Below are 22,743 nucleotides of genomic sequence, written 5' to 3' on the forward strand. Positions count from 1 at the left end.
TTCTTGACTGCCCTGAGGTTTTTCATTTTATGGAGTACAACCTTAGCTGTTGCATTTTCTTCTAGAATAGTATCTTGCTTCATATTTCTTCTTCCTGTTATTGTTCCCTTTCTATATCAACTGTAATTCCATTCCTTTCTTACAGGAGAGGGGGTATTTTCCTCAGTAAGTGAAGACAGTGTGTAAGGACATAGGGTGTCCGCTATGCTTTTCTTTCTCATTTGTTAATTGTTTCTAACCTCTGGTTCAGGCACTGTGATCTTAAGGACTTAAGTCACCTCCTTGTATTATGGCCAGTATTTCTTTACTGTCATAGAATGAAGTTAAAATTGTTTTGTTCTTTCCTTCTTGTGTTTCTTTTAACCTTTCTCATGCAGAAATTTGCTGAGAATCTGAGCTTTTCTCTGCGTTGTTGACCTACTGAGGTGTATATGTGTAACACTGGCTTTCCCCTGCAGTTTCACTTTGATTTGTAGCTGCTTCTATTAAGTTTTTTCCTCTTCTGGAATTATAGCCTCGGTTCATTATGTTAGTATTAAAAATCATTGTATCAGTATTAACAAAAGATTTTTCTTAGTATCTTCTTTGTTCTTGTGTTCTTAGATGCCTTTGGTTTGTTCTGGAGATATTGATGGCTAAAAATGAAAACAACAGCCATGCATTTATCAGAAAAATGGTAGAAAATATTAAACAGACAAAAGATGCTCAAGGACCAGATGATACAAAAATGAATGAAGTATGTAATTCATGATAAGTAATTCTGATGTCATGCTGGTTTAAATATTTTAAGTGTAGAATATACTTCAATGTTTATAAACATTATTTTTCTATTAGAGATAACTGGGATTGCTAGTGCAAAATTATTATACCAAAACTAGTGTTAATTTACTAGTAATTCTAATACTGAATCATACTGATGTTGTACTAATATAAGCCACAATATTTATCTAGAAGTTTTCTTTCATTACTTTATTGTTAGTCTAAATACATGTTCTAGAATTACACCTGAGTCTAAGATGCCAGTCTTAATAACTAACTAAAACAATACCATTGCAGAAATTGTACACCGTGTGTGATGTTGCCATGAACATCATCATGTCCAAGAGCACCACGTACAGCCTGGAGTCTCCTAAGGACCCCGTGCTGCCAGCTCGGTTTTTCACCCAGCCTGACAAGGTCATTACTTTAGACTCTGTTGGTGGGAGTTGATATGGCATATGTGCTTACCATTGGGCTGTGGGAAGACAAGAAGGGTCAGTAGTAAGAGCTGCTGGAATAGCAGGAAGAGGTATCAGGCTCAGAGATGTGACTGTGACCACATGTGAACCAGAGTGGCGGCTCGGAGGGGTTAGATACTGAAGATAGGAAGATCCAGAGCTTGTTTCAAAGTCTAAAGCTATGCTGAGAGCACAGGCAAAAGTTTGCCAGAGTATTTTGAGTTAATAGTCTTTGATTCAGAATAAGAGTTGGAATGCTGATATATAGTGTCTGAAGCTGCAAACCCTTGATCGGGTGGTGTGAAAAAACACAGAGTGTAGACACTGGGGTAGGCCCAAGGCTCTGGGAGCTATACAAGGATAGTCATAACCGCACCCCAAGACGGCGTCACATAGGCCCTCACAGAGACTCTTCTCTGAGCTTATTGAATTACAGAACTTAGGAAGCACCATTGTCTTCTCTGTGTTGAAAGCAGTATACCAATTTGGATCTTGGCAGCATGTCTGGATTTAAAATGACCTCAAGTTATTAAAGGGCTTGTCTCTTTTTTACACAACTCTCTTTGATATGAGCAGCATAGCAAGGGTCTGTGTGGCTTAGTGTCTTGCGTGCTGTGCAGGAGTCGATATTGTCTGGCACAATGACACTGGGATTGCTGTGAGGTTGGTCTGTTAGAACCACTGCCTGAAGTTTCCTGTTTGAACTAATAGTTTAAATAAATATGAACTTAAAAGTAAAAGCTCTCGTGTACTCGGTTGGCTTTTGTTTCTCACAGGAGCTATTCTAGAGCCCACTGACTGCTTTTTCTCTTTGCTTACAGAATTTTAGTAACACCAAAAATTACCTGCCTCCAGAAATGAAATCATTTTTCACTCCTGGAAAAGTATGTTTTGAGAATTGTTTTAGTATTTATGTGGTAGTTAATTTTAGTGTGATTATTGACCTAAGTATGTTACTTTACTTCTTTAAGAATTTTTAATGTCTCAAGGTAGGAAATACATAATTAGCTGTTTTCCATTTGTAGGTTTGAAAATTAATTGTGTTACTATGTAGATGCCAGCTAAGTTGTGCTTACAGCAAAACTATGAGGACCTTTATCCTTTAGACTCTTTATACCAATCTAGATAAAAATCTTTTAAAAGGTGTCTTACACCCTTCCATATAACAAGGCTCTGTTTTCATGACTGGTCTATATTTTATTTATTGTCTTAATCTATGGAAATCTTTTCCTCCCAGTAACAAAAACTCAGTTGCTCTGTTGTGTCTCGGGCTTGCTGTCTGTCTGTTCTGAAGCTCCCTTGCTAGGTAGCCCAGGCTCACTTTGCATTTGCAGTCCTCTTACCTCGGCTTCCTCAGTGCTGGAAGCATAGGCCTGCACTGCCACACGTTTTTAATGTAGGCAGTGATACCCAATTTATTGTCTTTATTTTGCTGAGGGCAAGATAAACTTTTGTGATTTGTGTGTGACACATTGAAGCTGTTGCTTAGAGTTCTTGACATGTTGACTGAAGAGGAAGAGTCACGTATTTCTCTTTTCAGCCTAAAACAGCCAATGTTCTCGGAGCAGTTAATAAGCCACTTTCATCAGCAGGCAAACAGTCTCAGACCAAATCATCAAGAATGGAAACTGTGAGCAACGCAAGCAGCAGCTCCAACCCAAGCTCTCCTGGAAGGATCAAGGGGAGGCAAGTTCACACACACGCGATGTCATGGTTTATATTTGATTCCAACAAGGCTGCAAGGTCTAAAATTATACAAACATAAGTGTTTGATGGCAGTGAATAAAGATGAATTGGTAGTTACTGACAACTAACACCTGGCTTTCCATATACAAGCTTACTGGAATAATCGCTGCTAGCACATACTCATAGTTGACCAGTTGTACAGTTAGTTGTTCTCTCACGACTCATTCATACCTTGGAATACCTAAATCATGAAATAGAATGAGATCAGGGACTGGAGAAATGCCTCAGTAATTACGAGCACTGGCCATTCTTCCAGGTTTGATTCTCAGGAGCTCGCAGCCCTCAAAACACGGTTTCAGGGTTTCTGACACCCTTTCCTGGCCTCTGCAGGCATTGCATGTATGTGGTGCATAGACATACATGCAAACAAAGCACTCATACATAGGCAGTTGAGGGGATGTCCAATATATTTCAGTGCTTGAGTGAATGTGTACACAGACAGTAAATGAAACATGAGGAGTTTGTTTTTCTTTTTGTGTCATTTTTTACACAATGAGATCTTTACTCCCATGGGAGTGAACAAGTGAGACTTAATTGTGTAGACTGCAGTGTTGCAGGGCGCCTTTACTTGGGAATAGCTTTGTAAGTCATAGTGGGTTGCACTCAGTAGGAACTTTTCGGAAAAACATACAGCATCTTAACAGTGTTCATAATAACTTAATATGGTTATGTATTTTATAATGTTTGACATTATTTGAATTTCCTTTTAGTATATATAGTATAAACTTGGTTTTAAAAGTAGTTTTAACAAGGATTTTTTTTTTTTAACTTGTAAAATGCATCCTCTTGTTGCCTAGAGCTTGAGATTTAGGAATTCAATAGTATGTAAACAGATTTGTTTGTTTTGAGACAAGGTCTCTCTCTATAGCCCTGGCTGTTCTTTTTTTTTTTTTTTTTTTTTAAAGGCAAGTGCCACCACGCCCGGCTTTCAAATTATTTATTTTTTTTAAAGACTTATTTATTTATTATATGTAAGTACACTGTAGTGGTCCTTAGATACTCCAGAAGAGGACATCAGATTTCGTTACGGATGGTTTGTGAGCCACCATGTGGTTGCTGGGATTTGAACTCGGGACCTTCGGGAGAGCAGTCAGCTCTCTTAACCACTGAGCCATCTCGCCAGCCCGCCCTTGCTGTTCTTGAACTTGCTGTATAGACCAGGCTGATCTTGAGCTCACAGAAATCCTCCTGCCTCTGTCTCCTGAGTTCTGAGATTGAAGATGTGAGTCATCATATCCAGTAAAAAGCTTGAAAAATAAGTAGGCAAGGATGATACAGACTGAAGCTTCCTAAGAGCGTGAGAGCATGTGCAGTGATCCCATTCAACAAGCCTGCTCTCGGCCGCACACAGGGTTGCTTACTAAGTAAAACTGCCCCCCCCCCAAAAAAAAAAACAGTGTTTGTGTGGTAAAAGGAGGAAGAAGTCAAATAAGAAATGTACTGACGGGGCTTGAGAGATGGCTCAGGTTAGGAGCACTGACTGCTCCTCCAGAGGTCCTGAGTTCAATTCCCAGCAACCACATGGTGGCTCACAACCATCTGAAATGGGATCTGATGCCCTCTAATGTGTCTGAAGACAGTGACAATGTGCCCACATACATGAAAAGAAGAAGAAGAGGAGGAGGAGGAGGAGGAAAGGAAGGAGGGAGGGAGGGAGGAGGAGAAGGAAGAAGAAAGAAGAAGAGGAGGAGGAGAAGAAGAAGGAGGAGGAGGAGGAAGAAGAAGAATGTACTGACTGTGTGTTACAGCTTCAGAAGAAGTAAAGATGAAATAGGAGCAAGGATGGACAGGGCAGGGCAAGGTGCATGGAGTCCAGCTGGACACACTAACAACAGGGTTTAATTTTCATGCTCTGCTTCAAAATGAAACCTGGTTTTTAAAACATCATATTGTAAAATGAATGTATTATTTATTTCCTTAATTTATTAAATGACCTACATTGCTTACTGATTTGGTGCAAGATATGATAGAGATAAATTACCCTTAAAATGAATGAAGTCTGCTTTTGAAGTTATAAAGCTATACAATGAAACAATCAAAAAAAGACTTTTAAGGATATCTGATTGTAGAAATAACTACATATGTCTCTATTCAAAGGCTTGATAGCTCTGAAATGGATCACAGTGAAAATGAAGATTATACAATGTCTTCACCTTTGCCAGGAAAAAAAAGTGACAAGAGAGAAGACCCTGATCTTGTAAGGGTGAGATGCTTGGTTGGCCGTGTGATGAGGCTCTTAATTGTAATAGTTTTAGTCATTTTTGCTCTTTAGCCTGGTAGTTATAATTGCTATTAAATCTGTCATGTTATTCATATTCTTTGTTTTAAGTTTATGTGATTCTTATCTTCAAGTAAATAACCTTAACTCTCCATCTTTAAAGTCAGACATATCAGTTCCGTACTCAGAATTGTTTGCCTTCGCTTTTTCTTCTTTTAACAGTTTTTTAGACATGGCTTTAGGAAGAGAGAATGGAAAGCAGGCCCCAAAGTGTCCCTCCTCCTGTTAGAATGTCCCTTTTAAGTTTTTAATATTAACAGAAATAGCTTCTATGATAGCTATCATTTGTAAATATTACTTGAAGACAAATTTGGTGAAGATTCACTGAGATACAGATTTCATATTCCAGTACAGCCCTGTGGATTTGGTAACTGGGCCTGTTTGGACTCCCAGTTGAGCTCTGAAGGTTTCTTTTGAGTGACTGATGGGGCTTTCTGAATCTGTTTTCTTGTCTTTAAACTGGATAGTTTAGGCTTGCCAGCCTAATAATAATTAATTATTATTCATTAACTGAGTAAATGTGTTAGCCCAAGTAAATTGTTGATGCTGTCTCATTGTTACAGTGATTCATGCTTTGAGCAATAGCTACCATAAAGTAAATATGGTTGACTCTAACTGAGAAACAGAGGTGAGAATTTTCAATAAAATATAATTACCATTGCTTTCTTTGGAATCTTGTTTCCCCTTTTTGTCTCCCACTGGCATATTTCAGTTATTTTCAAGTTTCTTCAGTTTATCTAGCTAGCCCAGTTGTTCTTTCCATTTTATAATTAACATTTTTACTGACTCTTCATTAGTCAACTGCTGGTCAGAAGTTTTCCCCAGTGGGCTGGAGAGATGGCTCAGCAGTTAACAGCACTTGGTTCTTCAGAGGACCGAGGTTTGATTCTCATCACTGTCTTTAACCCCATACCTGGGCATCCAGAGCCCCCTTCTGACCTCCACAGGCACCAGACGTGTGGTGCACAGCTAGCGCATGCAGACAAAACACTCACGGCACGCTTGAAGGGTTTACACAAGGAGCATTAAAAATTGATAACTAAGAAAAATGTAGCATCAAGAACAGAAAGGAGTTCTATTGCTAGGTTTTTTGAAGAGAATCTTTAAGATAGTAAAAATATTTACATTTTTTAGTTCTACTTAGTCAAGAAATTCCTTTATTGTTGTAATCATACTTAAACTTGGAATAATTGACAAGTTCGTGATGTTCTTTTTGTAGCACAAACGAGAGTGTTAATAATTTTGAGGATAGTCTTGGCTTTATAGTAAGTTCAAGGCTCGCCTGAATGCTATACACAAGGAGGCTGTTGTCAAGAAAAAAACTAAACAGCAGCAACAACAAACCCAAACAAGCAAGGCTAGGGTTGTAGTTTGCTTATCCAGGTTTGATCTTCAGGATCAAAGAAGAAGGAAAACCATATATGTGGTGTATGTGTATGGTATGTGTTTATGCATATGTGTCTCTCTGGTGATTTTGCTACATCTGATGGACTCTGTTTTTGACAGTAATCTCTGTGATTCTGAGAGACAAGCTGGGTACACAGTCTTCAACAGAATCTAAGGAAGCAGTGGAGAGCACTTGTGTGGGAAATCTTACAACCAAGAGATTTGGCAGACTGTTGTATATTCTTCTGTGAGAAAGGAAAGGTTGAGCTGGCGATAGTTTTCTTCCAAGTGAATATGTAGTCAAATTTTAGTGATTTTTGTTGTTGTTTTTCCAATGTGGAAAGATAAGTAGACATTAAAACAGTACAGTATAACTAGAATCATGAAACGAGATAAAGGTCTGTTTAGCTGTGGGCAGGGAAGTAGTATATGGCTCCTGCAGTCCCCAGAGACTCTTAGTGTGGGAAAAGAGTCTATAATCTTAGCAAATTAAGTTTCTGAAAGAAGAAAAAGATGAAGAGAAATAGGACTTCTACCATGAGGAGTCCCCCTTAGTGACTCATCTCCACCACATTATCCCCCAAAGGCGTTATCTCCAAATAGCACCACCTTGGGATATGAGGGCTTCAACACATGAAGGGCACAAATTTAGACCATACCAAAAACGATAATAAAGGTTGAATATATTCAAAAGAGTAGGTTTCTCAGAAAATGACCTAGACAAAAGAAATAATACCAAGAACACAGTTGTTCACAGATAGAAAGTGCCATTGCCTCCCTCCCTCCCTCCTTCCCTCCGTTCGATTTTATTTTTATTTTTGAAACAGTCTCAAGCCTCAGTCTGGCTTTGAACTCAGTATGTAGGAGAATAACCTTGAGCCTCCGATGCTTCCCCTTGTGCATATCGGTGTCATTGCTGAGCCCCACCATTCATGATTTTATTCAGTGTGCCTTGTAGGCAAACACTTTCCCAACTCAGTTATTTCACCAACCCCCAAGTTAAAGTTTTTTGTTGATTTTTTTTTAAATAAAATGTATCTACATAGATAGATCGATAGATATGCAGATACCTTTGCATATGAGTATTTTACCTGAATGTATGTATATCCATCACGTATATCTATTCCATCACAGAGACTGGAAGAGGGCATTGGATCCCCCTGGAACTGGAGTCACAGATGATTGTGAACCACCAAGTGGGTGCTGGGAATTGAACCCTGGTCCTCTGGAAACGTAGCCAGTTCTCTTAACCACAAAGTTGTCTTTCCAGCCCTGCTTTCTGTTGAAAATTTTAAGGGTATAAAACTGCACAGACTTTGGAAATTAAGTTTACTTCTTAGATATTCATATATACTCTCATTCTTGGGTGTCTGGATAATCTCCATTTGTTCATTTATATACGCATAAATGTTTGCTTTTTATTCTGTTTTGAACTAGTTAAATCTGGAAAGCTGGTCTCCAATTGAGAGATGTTTCTGGATTTTTAGTGTCGGATGAATGTGTTGAAATTTTTGTATCTCATAATCTCCATTTAGAAAATAAAACTTACTCTTTATGATGGTGTCACAAACATGTATATCACATTGTTACTCTGTGGTCTAATTAGATACAGATGAATAGACAGTGGGAGTCGGTGCTTGAGTGTCACCTGTACCTGGCACTGAATGTGAGGGGCTCACCTTCACTGAGCGACAACATACAGTAACATCAGTGTGAGAGGGTTCCCTTCAAAGCTCTCTATCCTAAGTTCTAAGAATGAAGACTCACCAGTTGTTCACCATTGGATGGCCCCATACCTGAGAGTGTATGGGTAGCGCAAATTAGAGTTTGAGTTATTTGATTTCAGGAGGTGTGTGCAGAAGTTGAACAGATAGGGGAATAGGAGTGAATCTTGGAGGAGTTGGGGGTGGTGAGTGTGATCAAAGTATATTGTATCACGTTCTCAAAGAACTAATAAAATTGGGGCTTTTGTTTGTTTTATAAATGAAATTCTACTCTTACTCCAAGGTATTTTTAAAATCAAATTGTAGTGAGTAGCCAACTTAAGTGGCCCATGTTTGTCATCCCAGCTACTCTGAACTGTTACCATGGGAGGGAAGCTTGATGCCAGCCTGGGCAGCATCATGAGGCCTTCTTCATTCTACAAATCAAATGAAATCAAGTAGTAAATAGCTGTGTTTGCACTATAGTTAGGAGCTATACATTTAGATACATATTTGTGAAAAAGTGTGTCACAGGTTTTTAGGAGTTGCCAGTGTTCAGAGTGCTAACGTGTGTGTGTGTGTGTGTGTGTGTGTGTGTGCTTGCTTGCTGTGCTGGAGTTTAAACTCAGGGCCTTGCACATGCTAGGTAAGGGCTCTACCACTGAACCGTACCCTGAGCCCTAACAATTTGATTTTTCAAAATTTAATTTTAAAAATTGTGATCCTCCTTTCTCCAGTCTGAGTTGGAGAAGCCTAGAAGTCGGAAAAAAGCACCTGTCACAGACCCTGAAGAGAAATTAGGTATGGATGACCTAACTAAGTTGGTACAGGAACAGAAACCTAAAGGCAGTCAGCGAGGCCGGAAAAGAGGCCGTACAGCTTCAGACTCAGACGAGCAGCAGTGGCCTGAGGAGAAGAGGCACAAAGAGGAGCTCCTGGAAAATGAGGATGAGCAGAACAGCCCACCAAAAAAGGGCAAAAGAGGCAGGCCACCAAAACCTCTTGGTGGGGGGACATCGAAGGAAGAGCCCACAATGAAAACATCCAAGAAAGGAAACAAGAAAAAACTTGTACCTCCTGTAGTAGACGACGATGAAGAAGAAGAAAGACAAATTGGAAACACAGAACATAAGTCAAAAAGCAAACAGCACCGCACATCAAAGAGAGCACAACAGAGGTGAGTGTGTGCAGTGCTAAAGTGGACTTCGGTGCAGTAAATGTGCTTACCATAATGTAAATCATAATTTGATGCTATCCACATTTGGGTCTTCCCCAAAGCAGAGCAGAATCTCCTGAAACAAGTGCAGTTGAATCCACACAGTCCACACCACAGAAAGGACGAGGAAGACCATCAAAAGCACCATCACCATCACAACCCCCCAAAAAAATGTAAGTTGTCAATAATATTAAATTTCAAACTATTTTGGAAAACTTTATAAGTTTATAAGTGTATTTATTGCTATATTCAAATTCCAAATATTTTGTACAAATATTATTCAAATATTTGGTAAGGCATTTTTATAAACTTATCTAGGGGAATTAATAGCCCAATTAATATTTGTACATTCTTTATAGGTCTAAAGAAGTCTTTTTTGTTGTTTTTTGGTTTTTCGAGACAGGGTTTCTCTGTATAGCCCTGGCTGTCCTGGAACTCACTCTGTAGACCAGGCTGGCCTCGAACTCAGAAATCTGCCTGCCTCTGCCTCCCAAGTGCTGGGATCAAAGGTGTGCGCCACCACTCCCGGCTAGAGAGGTCTTTATGAATGAATGCCAAATAGTTACATAGTCTTATGGTATACAAACATGCTATTTTCCAGTAGTCACTAGGCATCAGCCAAGTTTCCTCATTGCTGCAGGCTACAATTCCTCTTAATCGTTCCCCTAATCAACTTGTTGACACTTGCATCTTTGTGTTCTTTTGGATACTTATACTGATGCATTAATAAGAGAGTGTTGAGTTTGTCCAAAATCATCACCACAGCACGAATACCAGCACTGTCAGCTGTACACCAGGCTGGGCTATCTCCTGTTCTAGAAGCAGAACCAGGATGTCATGTCCTGTAGTCAGGAGTCATCTCTTCCTAGGCATGCTCACTATGTAGCTGTACCCAGCACATGACTTTTAAAATGTTATTGAAGAGTTGGCACCAAATTTAGAGATCATTGTTGGATACCGTCTTAGTCAGGGTCTCTATTCCTGCACAAACATCATGACCAAGAAGCAAGTTGGGGAGGAAAGGGTTTATTTGGCTTACACTTCCATACTGCTGTTCATCACCAAGGAAGTCAGGACTGGAACTCAAGCAGGTCAGGAAGCAGGAGCTGTTGCAGAGGCCATGGAGGGATGTTCTTTACTGGCTTGCCTCCCCTGGCTTGCTCAGCCTGCTCTCTTATAGAACCAAGACTACCAGCCCAGAGATGGTCCCACCCAGAAGGGGCCTTTCTCCCTTGATCGCTAATTGAGAAAATGCCTGACAGTTGTATCTCATGGAGGCATTTCCTCAACTGAAGCTCCTTTCTCTGTGATAACTCCAGCTGTGTCAAGTTGACAAAAAACTAGCCAATACAATTGACCCCTTGTCAACTTGACACACAAACACATCACTAGTAGCCTCCACCCTTAACATTCTTATTCATCCCCAAGGTCTAAATAACTTTGAACGTCTTTGCATATTCTTAAAATTTCAATCTCTTTAAAATATCCATCTCTTTTAAAAATCCAAAGTCTTTTTTACAATTAAAAGTCTCTTAACTGTGGGCTCCACTAAAATAGTTTCTTCCTTCAAGAGGGAAAAATATCAGGGCACAGTCACAATCAAAAGCAAAAATCAATCTCCAACCATCCAATGTCTGGGATCCAACTCACGATCTTCTGGGCTCCTCCAAGGGCTTGGGTCACTTCTCCAGCCATGCCCTTTGTAGCACATGCGTCGTCCTCTAGGCTCCAGATGCCTGTACTCCACTGCTACTGCTGCTCTTGGTGGTCATCTCATGGTACTGGCATCTCCAAAACACTGCATGAGCCCTTCAGTCCTGGGCCTTCAATTGCAACTGAGGCTGCACCTTCACCAATGGCCTTCCATGGCCTCTCACAGTGCCGAGCCTCAGCTGCTTTGCGTGACCCCTTCATGCCTTCAAAACCAGTACCACCTGGGTGACCCTTACATATTACCAAGTCCCGCTGCAGCAGGAGTACAACCTTGGCCATCTCTGGAACACAGCCTCTTTGTGCTTTCAGAAAACACTTCCCAGAAGATGTCACCTCAATGATGCTGGTCTCTTCTTAATCACCACTAATTTCTTAGCTCCAGCTAACCAGCATCAATAGTCCCAGTAATGCAAAGTTTTTGCTTTGGTAGTTCTGGTATCTTGTTAATCACAGCTGATTCTTCAGCCCCAGCTAACCAGAACTACAGAATCTTCACAATCAAAACAGCAATGGCCCTGAAAAAAGTCTTTAATTTTCCCTCTGAAGTTTCACAAACCAGACTTCCATCTTCTGCAGTGTTCTCAACATTATCTTCCAAGCTCCTACACAATATCCGATAGAGCTCTTAACAATGGATGGATCTTCAAGCCCAAAGTTCCAAAGTCCTCCCACAGTCCTCCCCAAAACATGGTCAGGTTGTCACAGGAATACCCCACTCTGCTGGTATCAATTTGTCTTAGTCAGGGTTTCTATTCCTGCACAAACATCATGACCAAGAAGCAAGTTGGGGAGGAAAGGGTTTATTTGGCTTACACTTCCATACTGCTGTTCATCACCAAGGAAGTCAGGACTGGAACTCAAGCAGGTCAGGAAGCAGGAGCTGTTGCAGAGGCCATGGAGGGATGTTCTTTACTGGCTTGCCTCCCCTGGCTTGCTCAGCCTGCTCTCTTATAGAACCAAGACTACCAGCCCAGAGATGGTCCCACCCAGAAGGGGCCTTTCTCCCTTGATCACTAATTGAGAAAATGCCTTACAGTTGGATCTCATGGAGGCATTTCCTCAACTGAAGCTCCTTTCTCTGTGATAACTCCAGCTGTGTCAAGTTGACACAAAACTAGCCAATACAGATACCTTTAAAATCAAACATAATTATATCATCTTGGTAATGGCTCTACCAAGACCTGGTATTACATTTGTCTTTACTTAGTTTCCAGCACATCTCAGCTAAATACTTGTGTACCATAGAGTTTTTCCTGTTCCTGTGTGTTCCATAGGAAAAGTTGCCTGAGTGTCACCTAGTGCTTCATGCCTTCCTCCATGTAATTTTTCTATAACGTTAGAAGTACAGGTAAGTGCATTATTATGATAGCTTCCTAACTGTGTTAGGATCCAACAGGCAAAATCACTGTTTCTTAAGTAATAGTCAATAGCCTGACATTGATTTTATAGCAGTTAAATAACAGAATTTTAAATATCTCACTTTTGTAACTTTTTCTTAATATCTAGGCATCATAAACCTTAAATGATTATGATTTTCCCTCAGACTTCATCAGTCTTTCCACAAACCTTTAGAACCTTAGTATTTTTTTTTTCAGTATAGAAGGATACTTTTTATTTTATCTTGTCAGATGGTCTTTCACTTTCTAGACAGTTTTTTTCCAGAGCTGGAATAATAACATGTTATAATTTGTCTGCTTTTTGTGTTCTGACTATAGTATAACTGAAAAACATTATCATCCATGTAATTTCATATGGCAGCACATAACAGACATAGTTCTTATTCTCAGGAGACTTGCTCTCCAGTGGGCAGTCAGTAAGTAGTAACATACAAATATGAAACTATACCTCACATATGTGTTCTGAAACTGTGTTGGGCATTTTAAGAGGATATAGTGGAAGGAAGTTGGGGGATTTTTTTCTTTTTGGAATGTGACAGTGAATTAATTACTTGAAACTAATAGAGTTAAGATCAGATGGCTCACTGGGTAAGGACACTTACCGCAAAGCCTGTCTGCCTGAGTTCAGTCCCCAGTACCCACATGGTAGGAGGAAAGAAACCGTTCCCTCGAATGTCCTTTGACTTGCACAGGTTGTCTGAGGTACATATATGTTCACACACAGTATATAAATACAGAACAAATAGAGAGTAGGGAGAGAATGCTATGGGTAACGTTTCTGAAGTGGGAAAATTTTGGTAAATCCAAGGAATTGGAAAAGGCAAAAAGGTTTACTGGATTGTAACTGTCAGGAACAGACAGGCAGGCCAGGACCATCTGAAGGGATTTACAAGTTTATTGTTTGGTTCAGTGCAGGTGTTTCTATGGGGGTGACACCATCTGTTCTGTTTGTAAAGAATCACTCTGTAGAAAGAAAGGCAAGCTATAGGAGTGAATGGTGGCAGCGATGTCAGGGAGGATGGGTACGGTACGTTCATGTTCCGGGTTCAGGTTTATCTTTGCACAGTCTGAGATAGTAAGACGAGAACTGCCCTGTGCTCTACTCAGAGCATGCGAGCCTTGAGCCTCGTAGTGAAGACTGTGATGAAGAGGGAAGGTGAAATAGGTGCTGGCTGCAGGTTGTTGTCCTTTATGGTGATAGTCTTGGTGGCACCTTTTTTCCTTTTCTAGAAAGTTTGTAAGATTCTAAAAGAAATGCTTATGGGTCAAATGAAAATACATTTCTTATCTTATGACATAATTCAGAATAAAAATGACAAAAATTCATAAACTAAGACATTTCTTCCAGTGAATTAATACAGGACTTAATATTGGGATTCTCATTTTATTTTATGTGTTTTGCTTTAGCCGTGTAGGACGCTCCAAACAGGTAGCCACTAAAGAAAACGATTCAAGTGAAGAAATGGATGTGCTTCAGGCCAGCTCTCCTGTCAGTGACGACACTACACAGGAAGGAGCAGAAGAGGAGGACATTTCTGTGGGAAATGTATGTCCTTATTGAAGTGTCATGTATGTGCAAAAATTGAGCCAGTAAATATTTAGTCAGCTCCATTTAACACTTGCTGTTGTCTGTAATTCTAGATATTTATGCCTTGGTTGATTAGTTTGTCATGTTATTTTACTTACCAACTAGGATAATGGAGAAAGAACTTTGAGGAGAGCTTGAATTTGAGAAAGATGGGCATTGCAATGCCTAGAGAACCTGTCGCCTGAATGCTGAGGAGTCCAGACAGTTTGTTTTTTGGGTTTTTTTTTTTTGTTTGTTTTTCGTTTTTTTTTTTTTAAGTTTTTCGAGACAGGGTTTCTCTGTGTAGCCCTGGCTGTCCTGGAACTCACTCTGTAGACCAGGCTGGCCTCGAACTCAGAAATCCTCCTGCCTCTGCCTCCCAAGTGCTGGGATTAAAGGCATGCACCACCACTGCCCAGCTCAGTCCAGACAGTTTTACGTTGCCAGTCTGGGCACTTGAATCCTTGAAGTGTGGATTCATATTCCACAGATGTCTTTGATGGGGAGGTTTTGAGTCTCACGATAGAAACCAGAAGAAAGCCACACTGAGTAATAGTCATCTTGAAGTCAGATCCGCTCTGGGATTGAGGTGTAAACTGGCTTTGTATGGTTGGCACTGATGCTGCCTTTACAGAAGTAGGAGGTGGTTCTTTCCAGAGACTTCCTTCTTTTAAATAGCAAATGATATTGCCAGTTCTCACTTTTATTTATTTATTTGCATCCCAAATGTTGCCCCTCCTCCTGGTCCCCTACTGTTGCAGTAAATCTCTCCAACCCAAATATGCCCTGCCAAGGAAACACAATTGATATGAATACATGCTGTGCGCCTAGATTGGGCAGATCTACCACTACACTACCATCTTTCCCATCATGTGCTTTTCCTCTGCTTTTCTTCTTCCTCCTCCTCCTCTGCCTCTTCCATTTTCTCTTTCTTCTCTCCCCACCTTCTGCTCCGCCTTCCCTTTGTCTGCCCAGTCATCACCTCTCTCTTATTTTACAAATCAAGGTGGGAAGCAGGTTTACAGGAAACACCTGAGTGCTGAATCATTCCTTGTTCGCAGCCCTCCCAAGAGAACGAAATATCCAATATAATTAGCCCCAAGGCTATCCACAGCACCCTACCCCTACTTCTTTTTTTGGGTTTTTTGTTTTGTTTTGTTTTTGTTTTTGTTTTTCAAGACAGGGTTTCTCTGTATAGCCCTGGCTGTCCTGGAACTCACTTTGTAGACCAGTCTGGCCTCGAACTCAGAAATCCATGCCTGGCTTTCTACCCCTACTTCTTATTAGGGAAAAATTAACATAAGTAAGAGCTGTGTTCCTGATGCATAAATGCTAAAATTTTAGATCAGCTCAGTCAATTCTTTTCATTTTGGAAACTTGAGTTCTTTGTTCCGTTCCCAGATTTGGCCTGTGGACTGATTCTGTTTCATGTGTTCAGTGGCTCTGTCCCCAGAGCTTGTTCAGATGAGTCTCAACTAACTCATCTCAAAGCTGGTCTGCTTTGTTTCTTCAGACTTTGAGGAAGGGACTTGAGACCTCTAAGACTGCAACATCCATGGGATGGGGAACAGATGCATATCTGCTTCACTCACGCAAACCCTATTCATTCCCTCCCTTCTGCTGATTTACACAGAATCAGAGATTTAAGCTTCATGTAGGCCTTGCTCATAAATGGTTTATGTTTGAACGCAGGGTCTCACTGACTTCTGTCCTAAAATGACCCAGTCCTAGAGTCAAGTGTTTTCTCTACCACAGAAAGGAAGTAGAAAGACGATGGCACTGAGAGTAGTCGTTACTCACCTGTGCACACTGCATTATATCTGTGAGTGACTCTAAACATGAATACAGAAGGGAAATAATCTGTGGCCTGGAAAAGGCTGCTTATGGGCTTGTCCAGATGTAGATACCATAGAGGCCTTAATATCTGAAGATAGGAAGAAGAGGAGGACAGTTTTAGGAAAAGAAATACAAAGAAATTCAGAAATGTGTGAGAATAAAGATTGTTTTAAAAATGATGGCTGGTACTTAGGCTAAATTCGGATGTGTTCACATTGGTCATCTGTTGACTTTTCTCTTCAGGTACGACGGCGAAGCTCCAAACGAGAGAGACGATGAACACGTCATTAACTTCTATTGTGAAAGCTTTGGGGGGAAAAAACATTTTTTGTCTAAATATGAGGCTAAATAAAGCCTTGGATGCACAAACCAGAACTGCCAAAGCGTGGACAGTTGGACTTCGGATGACCATGGGTTTGTGGTCACACGTATCAGCCATCCACACAGTGATAACACTGACTCCAGAGTCTTGTGAAAGTGTCCTGTGTGATGGCTGTGTAGACACAAACTAAAGAAGACACATGTAAATAATCCCACTCCCCCATTTCTGACTTCTAAAGTGCTTGTATAGCTTTTATCTGCGGCTTTAAACTGACAGGACCCAGCTGCTTACCGGATCTGTTCATTTGAAAAGCATTTGCTAGGGTGGATCTTAAGCAGTACGTAGTCTGTCAGTGTTTGTATTTGAATTCTCTGCAATTTTACTGTGAAAATTTGTTTTCAACAATTGGTGTCATTTTCTCAATGTCACTGTTTGTTGGAGTTAAATGGTTTCTTCCTGCCCCTCTTTGTAGCTCATCTATGTTTACTCCAGGGCACTGTTGTCTTCTGAGGTGCTAAAGCATCTGCCAGCACACTAGAACATGCCTCTGTCTGGGGCACGACATGGATTGTGAGATAGTCCTGAGCTTATCTGATGACTTCACACCTCAGTATTGGTCCCAGAATTCTCTGGCCTTTCATGGCAACGAAAATTTTAAGAAAGAGATTTAAAATATTTTAATTTTAAAGAGTGTGTTATAAAATAATGTACTAAATTCTTTATTCCATTCTATCATCTTTTTTCAGTTTATATTAATCTACTGTATCAATAAAATTCTGTAATTTGAATGGGCTTTTAATAGTCTAGAATGTTATTGTGTATAGATATTACTTCTTGAACATTATGTTCAGAAATGCAAATTATTACACTATAATATAAAATCTGATATATACACGTTAGGAAAGTTCTCATTCTCCATAACCATGTAAAGTTAATCAGAAACAAAAAATTTTATTGATGCAGTGTATCTTTATAAATCTGTTCTTGAAAGCCAAGTGTTTTGTATTTTATAGTGAGTTGCATGTTTATGAAAAATTGCTGATCATGAGATGTGCTTTTCTGTAAATTCATACTTAGCCATAGTATATGATAGATGACCCCCTAACATAGTTTTTCATCAAGAGTTTATAATTGTACTTTATTTTGGAGCCAAAAAAAAAATTGTTTGGTGGGGGTGGTGGTACTGGGTGGCAGTGATTTATCTAGTTTGGGCTGAGACTTTAGGCGTCACACTCACAAACACTGAGAGAGTCCCACTGCATCCAGAATAGGAAAGATGGAAATTTGCCTGGGTTTAATTTAGAGGTCTGCAAAGTCTAAAAATGGATTATCAAGGCAGTGCCCTTTACATAGAGTATGAACCAAAATGTATTGGTTGCTACCTTATGCTCACCTGAATTAACTTTAGATTTACGGGTGCAGGGTTGGTTTTGCACAATTGTTAACAGTAGAAAAGAAAATGACATTTTGAGTTACCAAGTTACTATATCAAGTTAACAGAGCAGTTTCATATAGTACACCTTTATGTTTCCAAAATTGGATATAATAAATTGGGATGCTATAAAGAAGTGACTATTTTAGAAATGACATCATGCTATTTTCTAGTATGTATCGCAAATGATGTGATTATTTTTCTTTTTAATATTTCCTCATGTTTATGAAACACTTTATTTTTTAAAAGATGTTTGAATTGTGTCTTAATCCTTCAGTGTTTAACTTTCTTCATTTGCAACAGTGTTGGCACCGTGGTGATGGGAGGCCTCTGCCTGTGAGGACAGCTAAGGCTGGGTTATGATACTTTGTATTTTAAATGTTTCATTAACTCAGCTCTCCAGACAATGATGTTTCGATTTCAACAGTACAGAAGCATGTTTTTAAACTTACAGCATAAGTAATAAAGGATAGCATTGTATTTTTGTCATCAACTAAACTTCATTGGAAATATTTATGGAAATATATGTTTAAAACCATTTTATAAAACAAAAAAAATATTATGGAGGATTTTTATTTGCATGATCATAGTTCACCAGATTTCATTGCACATTAATGCTGTGCATCAGTTCATTACAGACATGGTCACTGTAGATTTTGTTTGTGTCCAATGCCAATGAGCCTGTAATTTTACAACCCGCCTGTTCACTTTTGGGAGGATTATAATGTAAAATTTCCATTTTTGTGTAGAGAAATAGGTGCAATAATGATCAAAGTTTTTATGTCCTGAGTCTCCATCTTGGGGGCTTATTATTATGTTTAAACTTAACACTTCCTGTACTAACACTTGGAGAGCCACATACTTTAAAATAAAGCTAAGTATGTATACGACATTAATTGCTACAGTTGTTAGCATACTGCAGTGGTCGTACTCATTTTGAGAACGTGTACTGTCTGACATTAAGGACCTGTAACAAGCTCATTGTAACAAGCCGACTGTGGAAGGAATCTGGTGACTCCCAGGTGAGCCTTGCTTGCTGCAGTACCCCACTAAGCTCTTTCAGTGATCTCCATTCTATGTGTAAATTAGAAATGTGCTGTAAAACTTGTTCTAGACATTAAAGTTTAAATGACTTTCTACATCTTCTTACAGCTTGCAAGTTTGACTTTTAAAGGTTCCTTTTGCCTACTGAAAGAATATTGGGGATTTAATGATTTGTTTAACTTAGGCATAACCTTCTACCACATAGTATTATGTTATCAATGAACAGTTGGTTCTAGATGTCCAGTTTTCAGACACAGTTTTGGATTTTCTGTGAACTTAAATAAATATAGATGCTCATGTAATTATATTTTTATGTGACTCAATATATATTTGCTAGAGAAAGTCATGTTTTGTGATTTTTAATTTTAGAGTCATTGTTTCCCAGTGACATTTTTCTAAACTTCATGTTTAAACTTTTCATGCAAAATCTTGCCTTGAGAAAATTTACTAACAACTACTCAAGTTAAAGAATTACATAACTGAAAAAAAAAACTGAATGTAAGATTTGAAACTCCGGACTAGCAGATATGTTGCTAAGGAAGTTGTATTTGCTCAGTAAACACTATGAACCCACTGCGTGCCAGGCACTCAGTTTTAATTCAGAATGAAGTTTGATCAAGACAGACTAATCCCATGCCTTTGTGGTATTTACATTGCTTTGGAAGTAAGTGAATTAAAAAAGAAAAGTTGTGGAACATGCTATAATGTATATAGCCTGGAAATGGTGACTTGGGATGAACCTCCTACATAGATAGAAAGTAGTTCAGTTATTTAGAAGTGAGATCTGGAGCTGCCATGTGTTTGTGACTGTGGTATCTGTAACTGTAGGGCGTCTCAGTCGTATGAGAGTGCTCTGTGTTGCCTTGGTCTGAGATAGCTGCTCAGTGCTATTTTAACTGCTATTTCTAGTTGTTTCTTGTGTTTGCATCCTTATGTTTAAAGTATGTATGGGGCTTGTTGATGTGGAGACCTGTCCTTTATCTAATTGATCCTTCTGATTAGTTGTAAACTATTAGTTAACTCTTGTTCCTCCTCCGTCTGGCCTTTCTTTTCTTAGGCCTTTTAGCTCTGTTTGTTTTATTTGATCTCTTCTAGGTTTTTTTTTTTTTTTTTAGTTTACACATGGTTGTGTTCTTTGATGGTTTCCCTGCAGGTTACAGTAAACATTTGACTTCCTGTAGGCTGGTATACTGGGGCATTTACCACCTTCAGCACAAATGGGCCATTCTAACAGCTCAACCATGTGTTACTACTTTGTGCGATAGCCACATACATACATACATACATACATACATACATGTATTTGATGGTCATAATTTCGATAGCATTGTTGCTCACTGTTCTTTCATGGTTATCTGCGTTTTCTCTTTACTGTCTACCTTGTCTCAGTTTATCCTTCAGCATAAAGAACATTTAAGACTGATTTACTGTGTCGGTCTGCTGGGTGTTCCATTGTCTTCTGGTTTTTACCTTTCCTATGGAGAAGTCAGCTGAGAATGCCTTTACTCTTTGTAGATAAACCTGGACGTGTAGAAACTGTGACTCCTTTTTAAGTCCCTGTGCTGTCAGTCTTCAGTCCTGGTGAAGGATCCCGATTATCTCTTGAGGTTTTTTTTTTTTTTCCCCCACCAATGCAGAGTCTCCGTTTGTTTGTTTGTTTGTTTGTTTGTTTGTTTGTTTGTTTGTTTTTTGAGACAGGGTTTCTCTGTATAGCCCTGGCTGTCCTGGAACTCACTTTGTAGACCAGGCTGGCCTCGAACTCAGAAATCTGCCTGCCTCTGCCTCCCAAGTGCTGGGATTAACGGTGTGTGCCACCACACCTGGCTGCAGAGTCTCTTTTAATTCAAAGTTACCGTTTCTTGGCTTCAGGCTGATGTCATAGTGACTTTGCCCCACCTCAGCTTTGTTCTCGGTGTCTAGCCTCTTGTGAGTACACCAATTCTATCTGCTCCTGGTGGCTGCAGATGTAAGTCCATCATCTCTAGATACTGTGTTCTATAGTATTTTCATCCATGTTTGTACCCTTCTAGCCAGGGTTTCCTCCACATTCTATGTTGGCGACAGCATCCAAAGCCTGTGTCAAGTCACCACTCGCTAGGATAGAGAGAAAGGGTACAAACTCAAAAAAGATGCTCTTCTCCTAAAGAGAGTGAGGAGAGACACTAAAAGTTGTTTGATTAAAAGTGAAGGAGCCTCAAGTTTGTCATGGCATATGTTACACTCTGCATATGTCATTGTGCCATACCATCCTCGTTATAGCTGCATATAGTGGCTAGACAAATAACTCTTGGTTATGTGAGGAGCAGATGAGTGATCATTATATTCTAGACTTAGTCTTAAAGTGATGAGAGAAGGTTTGATTGCATTTGCTTTTCTTCAGAGCCATGTTCTTGCTCCACTATATCAGATACTAATTAACAAGCATTAGTTGACTAAGTCTCTCACAGTGACTGTATGAGTCTCATGTTATGTCACAAACCTGTGTTGAGAGAATGGCTAAAATATTGGCTTATTTTGGATAGGCTACTACCAGTTTTCCTACATGGTTTCCTATGATGTTACAACTGTTAACTATGAGAAACATTTTTTCAAGTAAAGAAACCAGTACTTGAGTTGCTGAGCCCAGTGGCCACACAGTAGATACAATCTGAGGTCATAATCTTGACCAGTCCTTCAGACTTGGGTTAGATTAATACAACTTCCTTGAACCAGGCTGCTTGTGTAAGATGCCAGACTTCTTAGGAGGTGGAAGATCAGAGTTAACGCTGCTTTAGCTATATTCATTCTGTTTTCAGCTCGCCCTTCCCCATGGATGCACATACACAGCCTCTATAAAAACCATGGGAATACCACCAGCACCCAGTGGTGCATGGTGCATTGGTTCCTTTTTTTGTTGTTGTTACTTTAACAATATCTAACAAAAGCAATGTAGACAGAAAGAGTTTATTTTGGATGTAAACATCTACCTACATTGGAGTGAGGAAGTCAGGGAAGCAAGCATCTGAGACTCCTTCCCACTTCAGAGATACCATAGTGGGACAGGAAGCAGTCTGGGCAATTGATTTTCAAGGCCCTTTGGCTCCCAGAGAGCCAGACCCTCTAACTAGACCTCACCTCCTGAAGGTCACTGCTTCCCAAAACCACACAAACAGCTGGGGGCCAGTTAGTCAAACATGAGACTCTGGCCAAACCACAACATACTACCTATGCCTGCTGAGGTTTATGGTCCTCTCCTAATACAAAAAGTGTACAATCTAACTTCCGAAGTCCCCATAGTCTTACAGTTCCAATCTTGATCAAAAATTCAAAGTCTCTTCTGAGAATCAGGGCAGTCTCTTGACTGAGTCCTTCCTTAGGAAATGAAAATCCAAGTTAGCATGCATGCAACATATGAGGGGGGCAGAATAAGGCAGCATTCCAAAAAGGAGACGTGGGACAGCAAGAAAAAGACCAAAATAAGACCAAGATACACCAGATGAAATACCAAACTACAATTCCTCATCCCCACATCAGGTGGGAGCATTGTGCTCTTACAGGCTGTGGTAGCTCCCCACTCTCGCCTGTAGCTCACTTGGCCTCTCTTGGGTCATCTCCACTTGAGGCCCGTTGTTCTCCTCTGAATGCTTCTGTTGTTGGGGTCTCCACTGTAGCTGAGACTTCTCTAGACCCCTTGGCTTCCTTGCCAAAATCAGATCCTTCCACATGATGCCTGCCCTCAGTGGCTTCATAAGACCTTGGCCCAGGCTTCCACAACCTCTTCACTCATTCTTAACCTACACACTGCCATACAACAAGTTCTGCTCCTTCAAATGCAGCCGAGTTCCTCTCTGTGCGCCTGCCTAGCTAAGCATAGGCAGTTTTCCAATGGGGAAGGCTGGCGCCTTTG

The 22,743-nt window shown here is 40.0% G+C and overlaps 1 protein-coding gene across 7 annotated transcripts in view; it reads left to right on the plus strand.

Annotated features, from left to right (window-relative positions):
* Pds5b (PDS5 cohesin associated factor B) overlaps window positions 1–19,159 on the plus strand; it is a 136,957-nt gene extending 117,798 nt beyond the window's left edge. The window contains exons 27-35 of one of the 7 annotated variants that reach the window (XM_006504901.2): window positions 604–736; window positions 1,057–1,176; window positions 2,039–2,101; window positions 2,758–2,903; window positions 5,061–5,166; window positions 9,068–9,507; window positions 9,609–9,719; window positions 14,064–14,202; window positions 16,303–19,159. In XM_006504901.2, the coding sequence (XP_006504964.1) occupies window positions 604–736; window positions 1,057–1,176; window positions 2,039–2,101; window positions 2,758–2,903; window positions 5,061–5,166; window positions 9,068–9,507; window positions 9,609–9,719; window positions 14,064–14,202; window positions 16,303–16,338 (1,294 nt within the window). In that variant the 3' untranslated portion in view covers window positions 16,339–19,159. The remainder of the gene's footprint in view (window positions 1–603; window positions 737–1,056; window positions 1,177–2,038; window positions 2,102–2,757; window positions 2,904–5,060; window positions 5,167–9,067; window positions 9,508–9,608; window positions 9,720–14,063; window positions 14,203–16,302) is intronic. The other 6 variants (XM_006504903.2, NM_001346503.1, NM_175310.6 and 3 more) reach the window with 6 other exon arrangements.
* Window positions 19,160–22,743: the final 3,584 nt, after the last annotated feature.

The sequence above is a fragment of the Mus musculus genome, chromosome 5 (genome assembly GCF_000001635.26).
Source record: "Mus musculus strain C57BL/6J chromosome 5, GRCm38.p6 C57BL/6J".
NCBI classification, from domain to species: domain Eukaryota; kingdom Metazoa; phylum Chordata; class Mammalia; order Rodentia; family Muridae; genus Mus; species Mus musculus.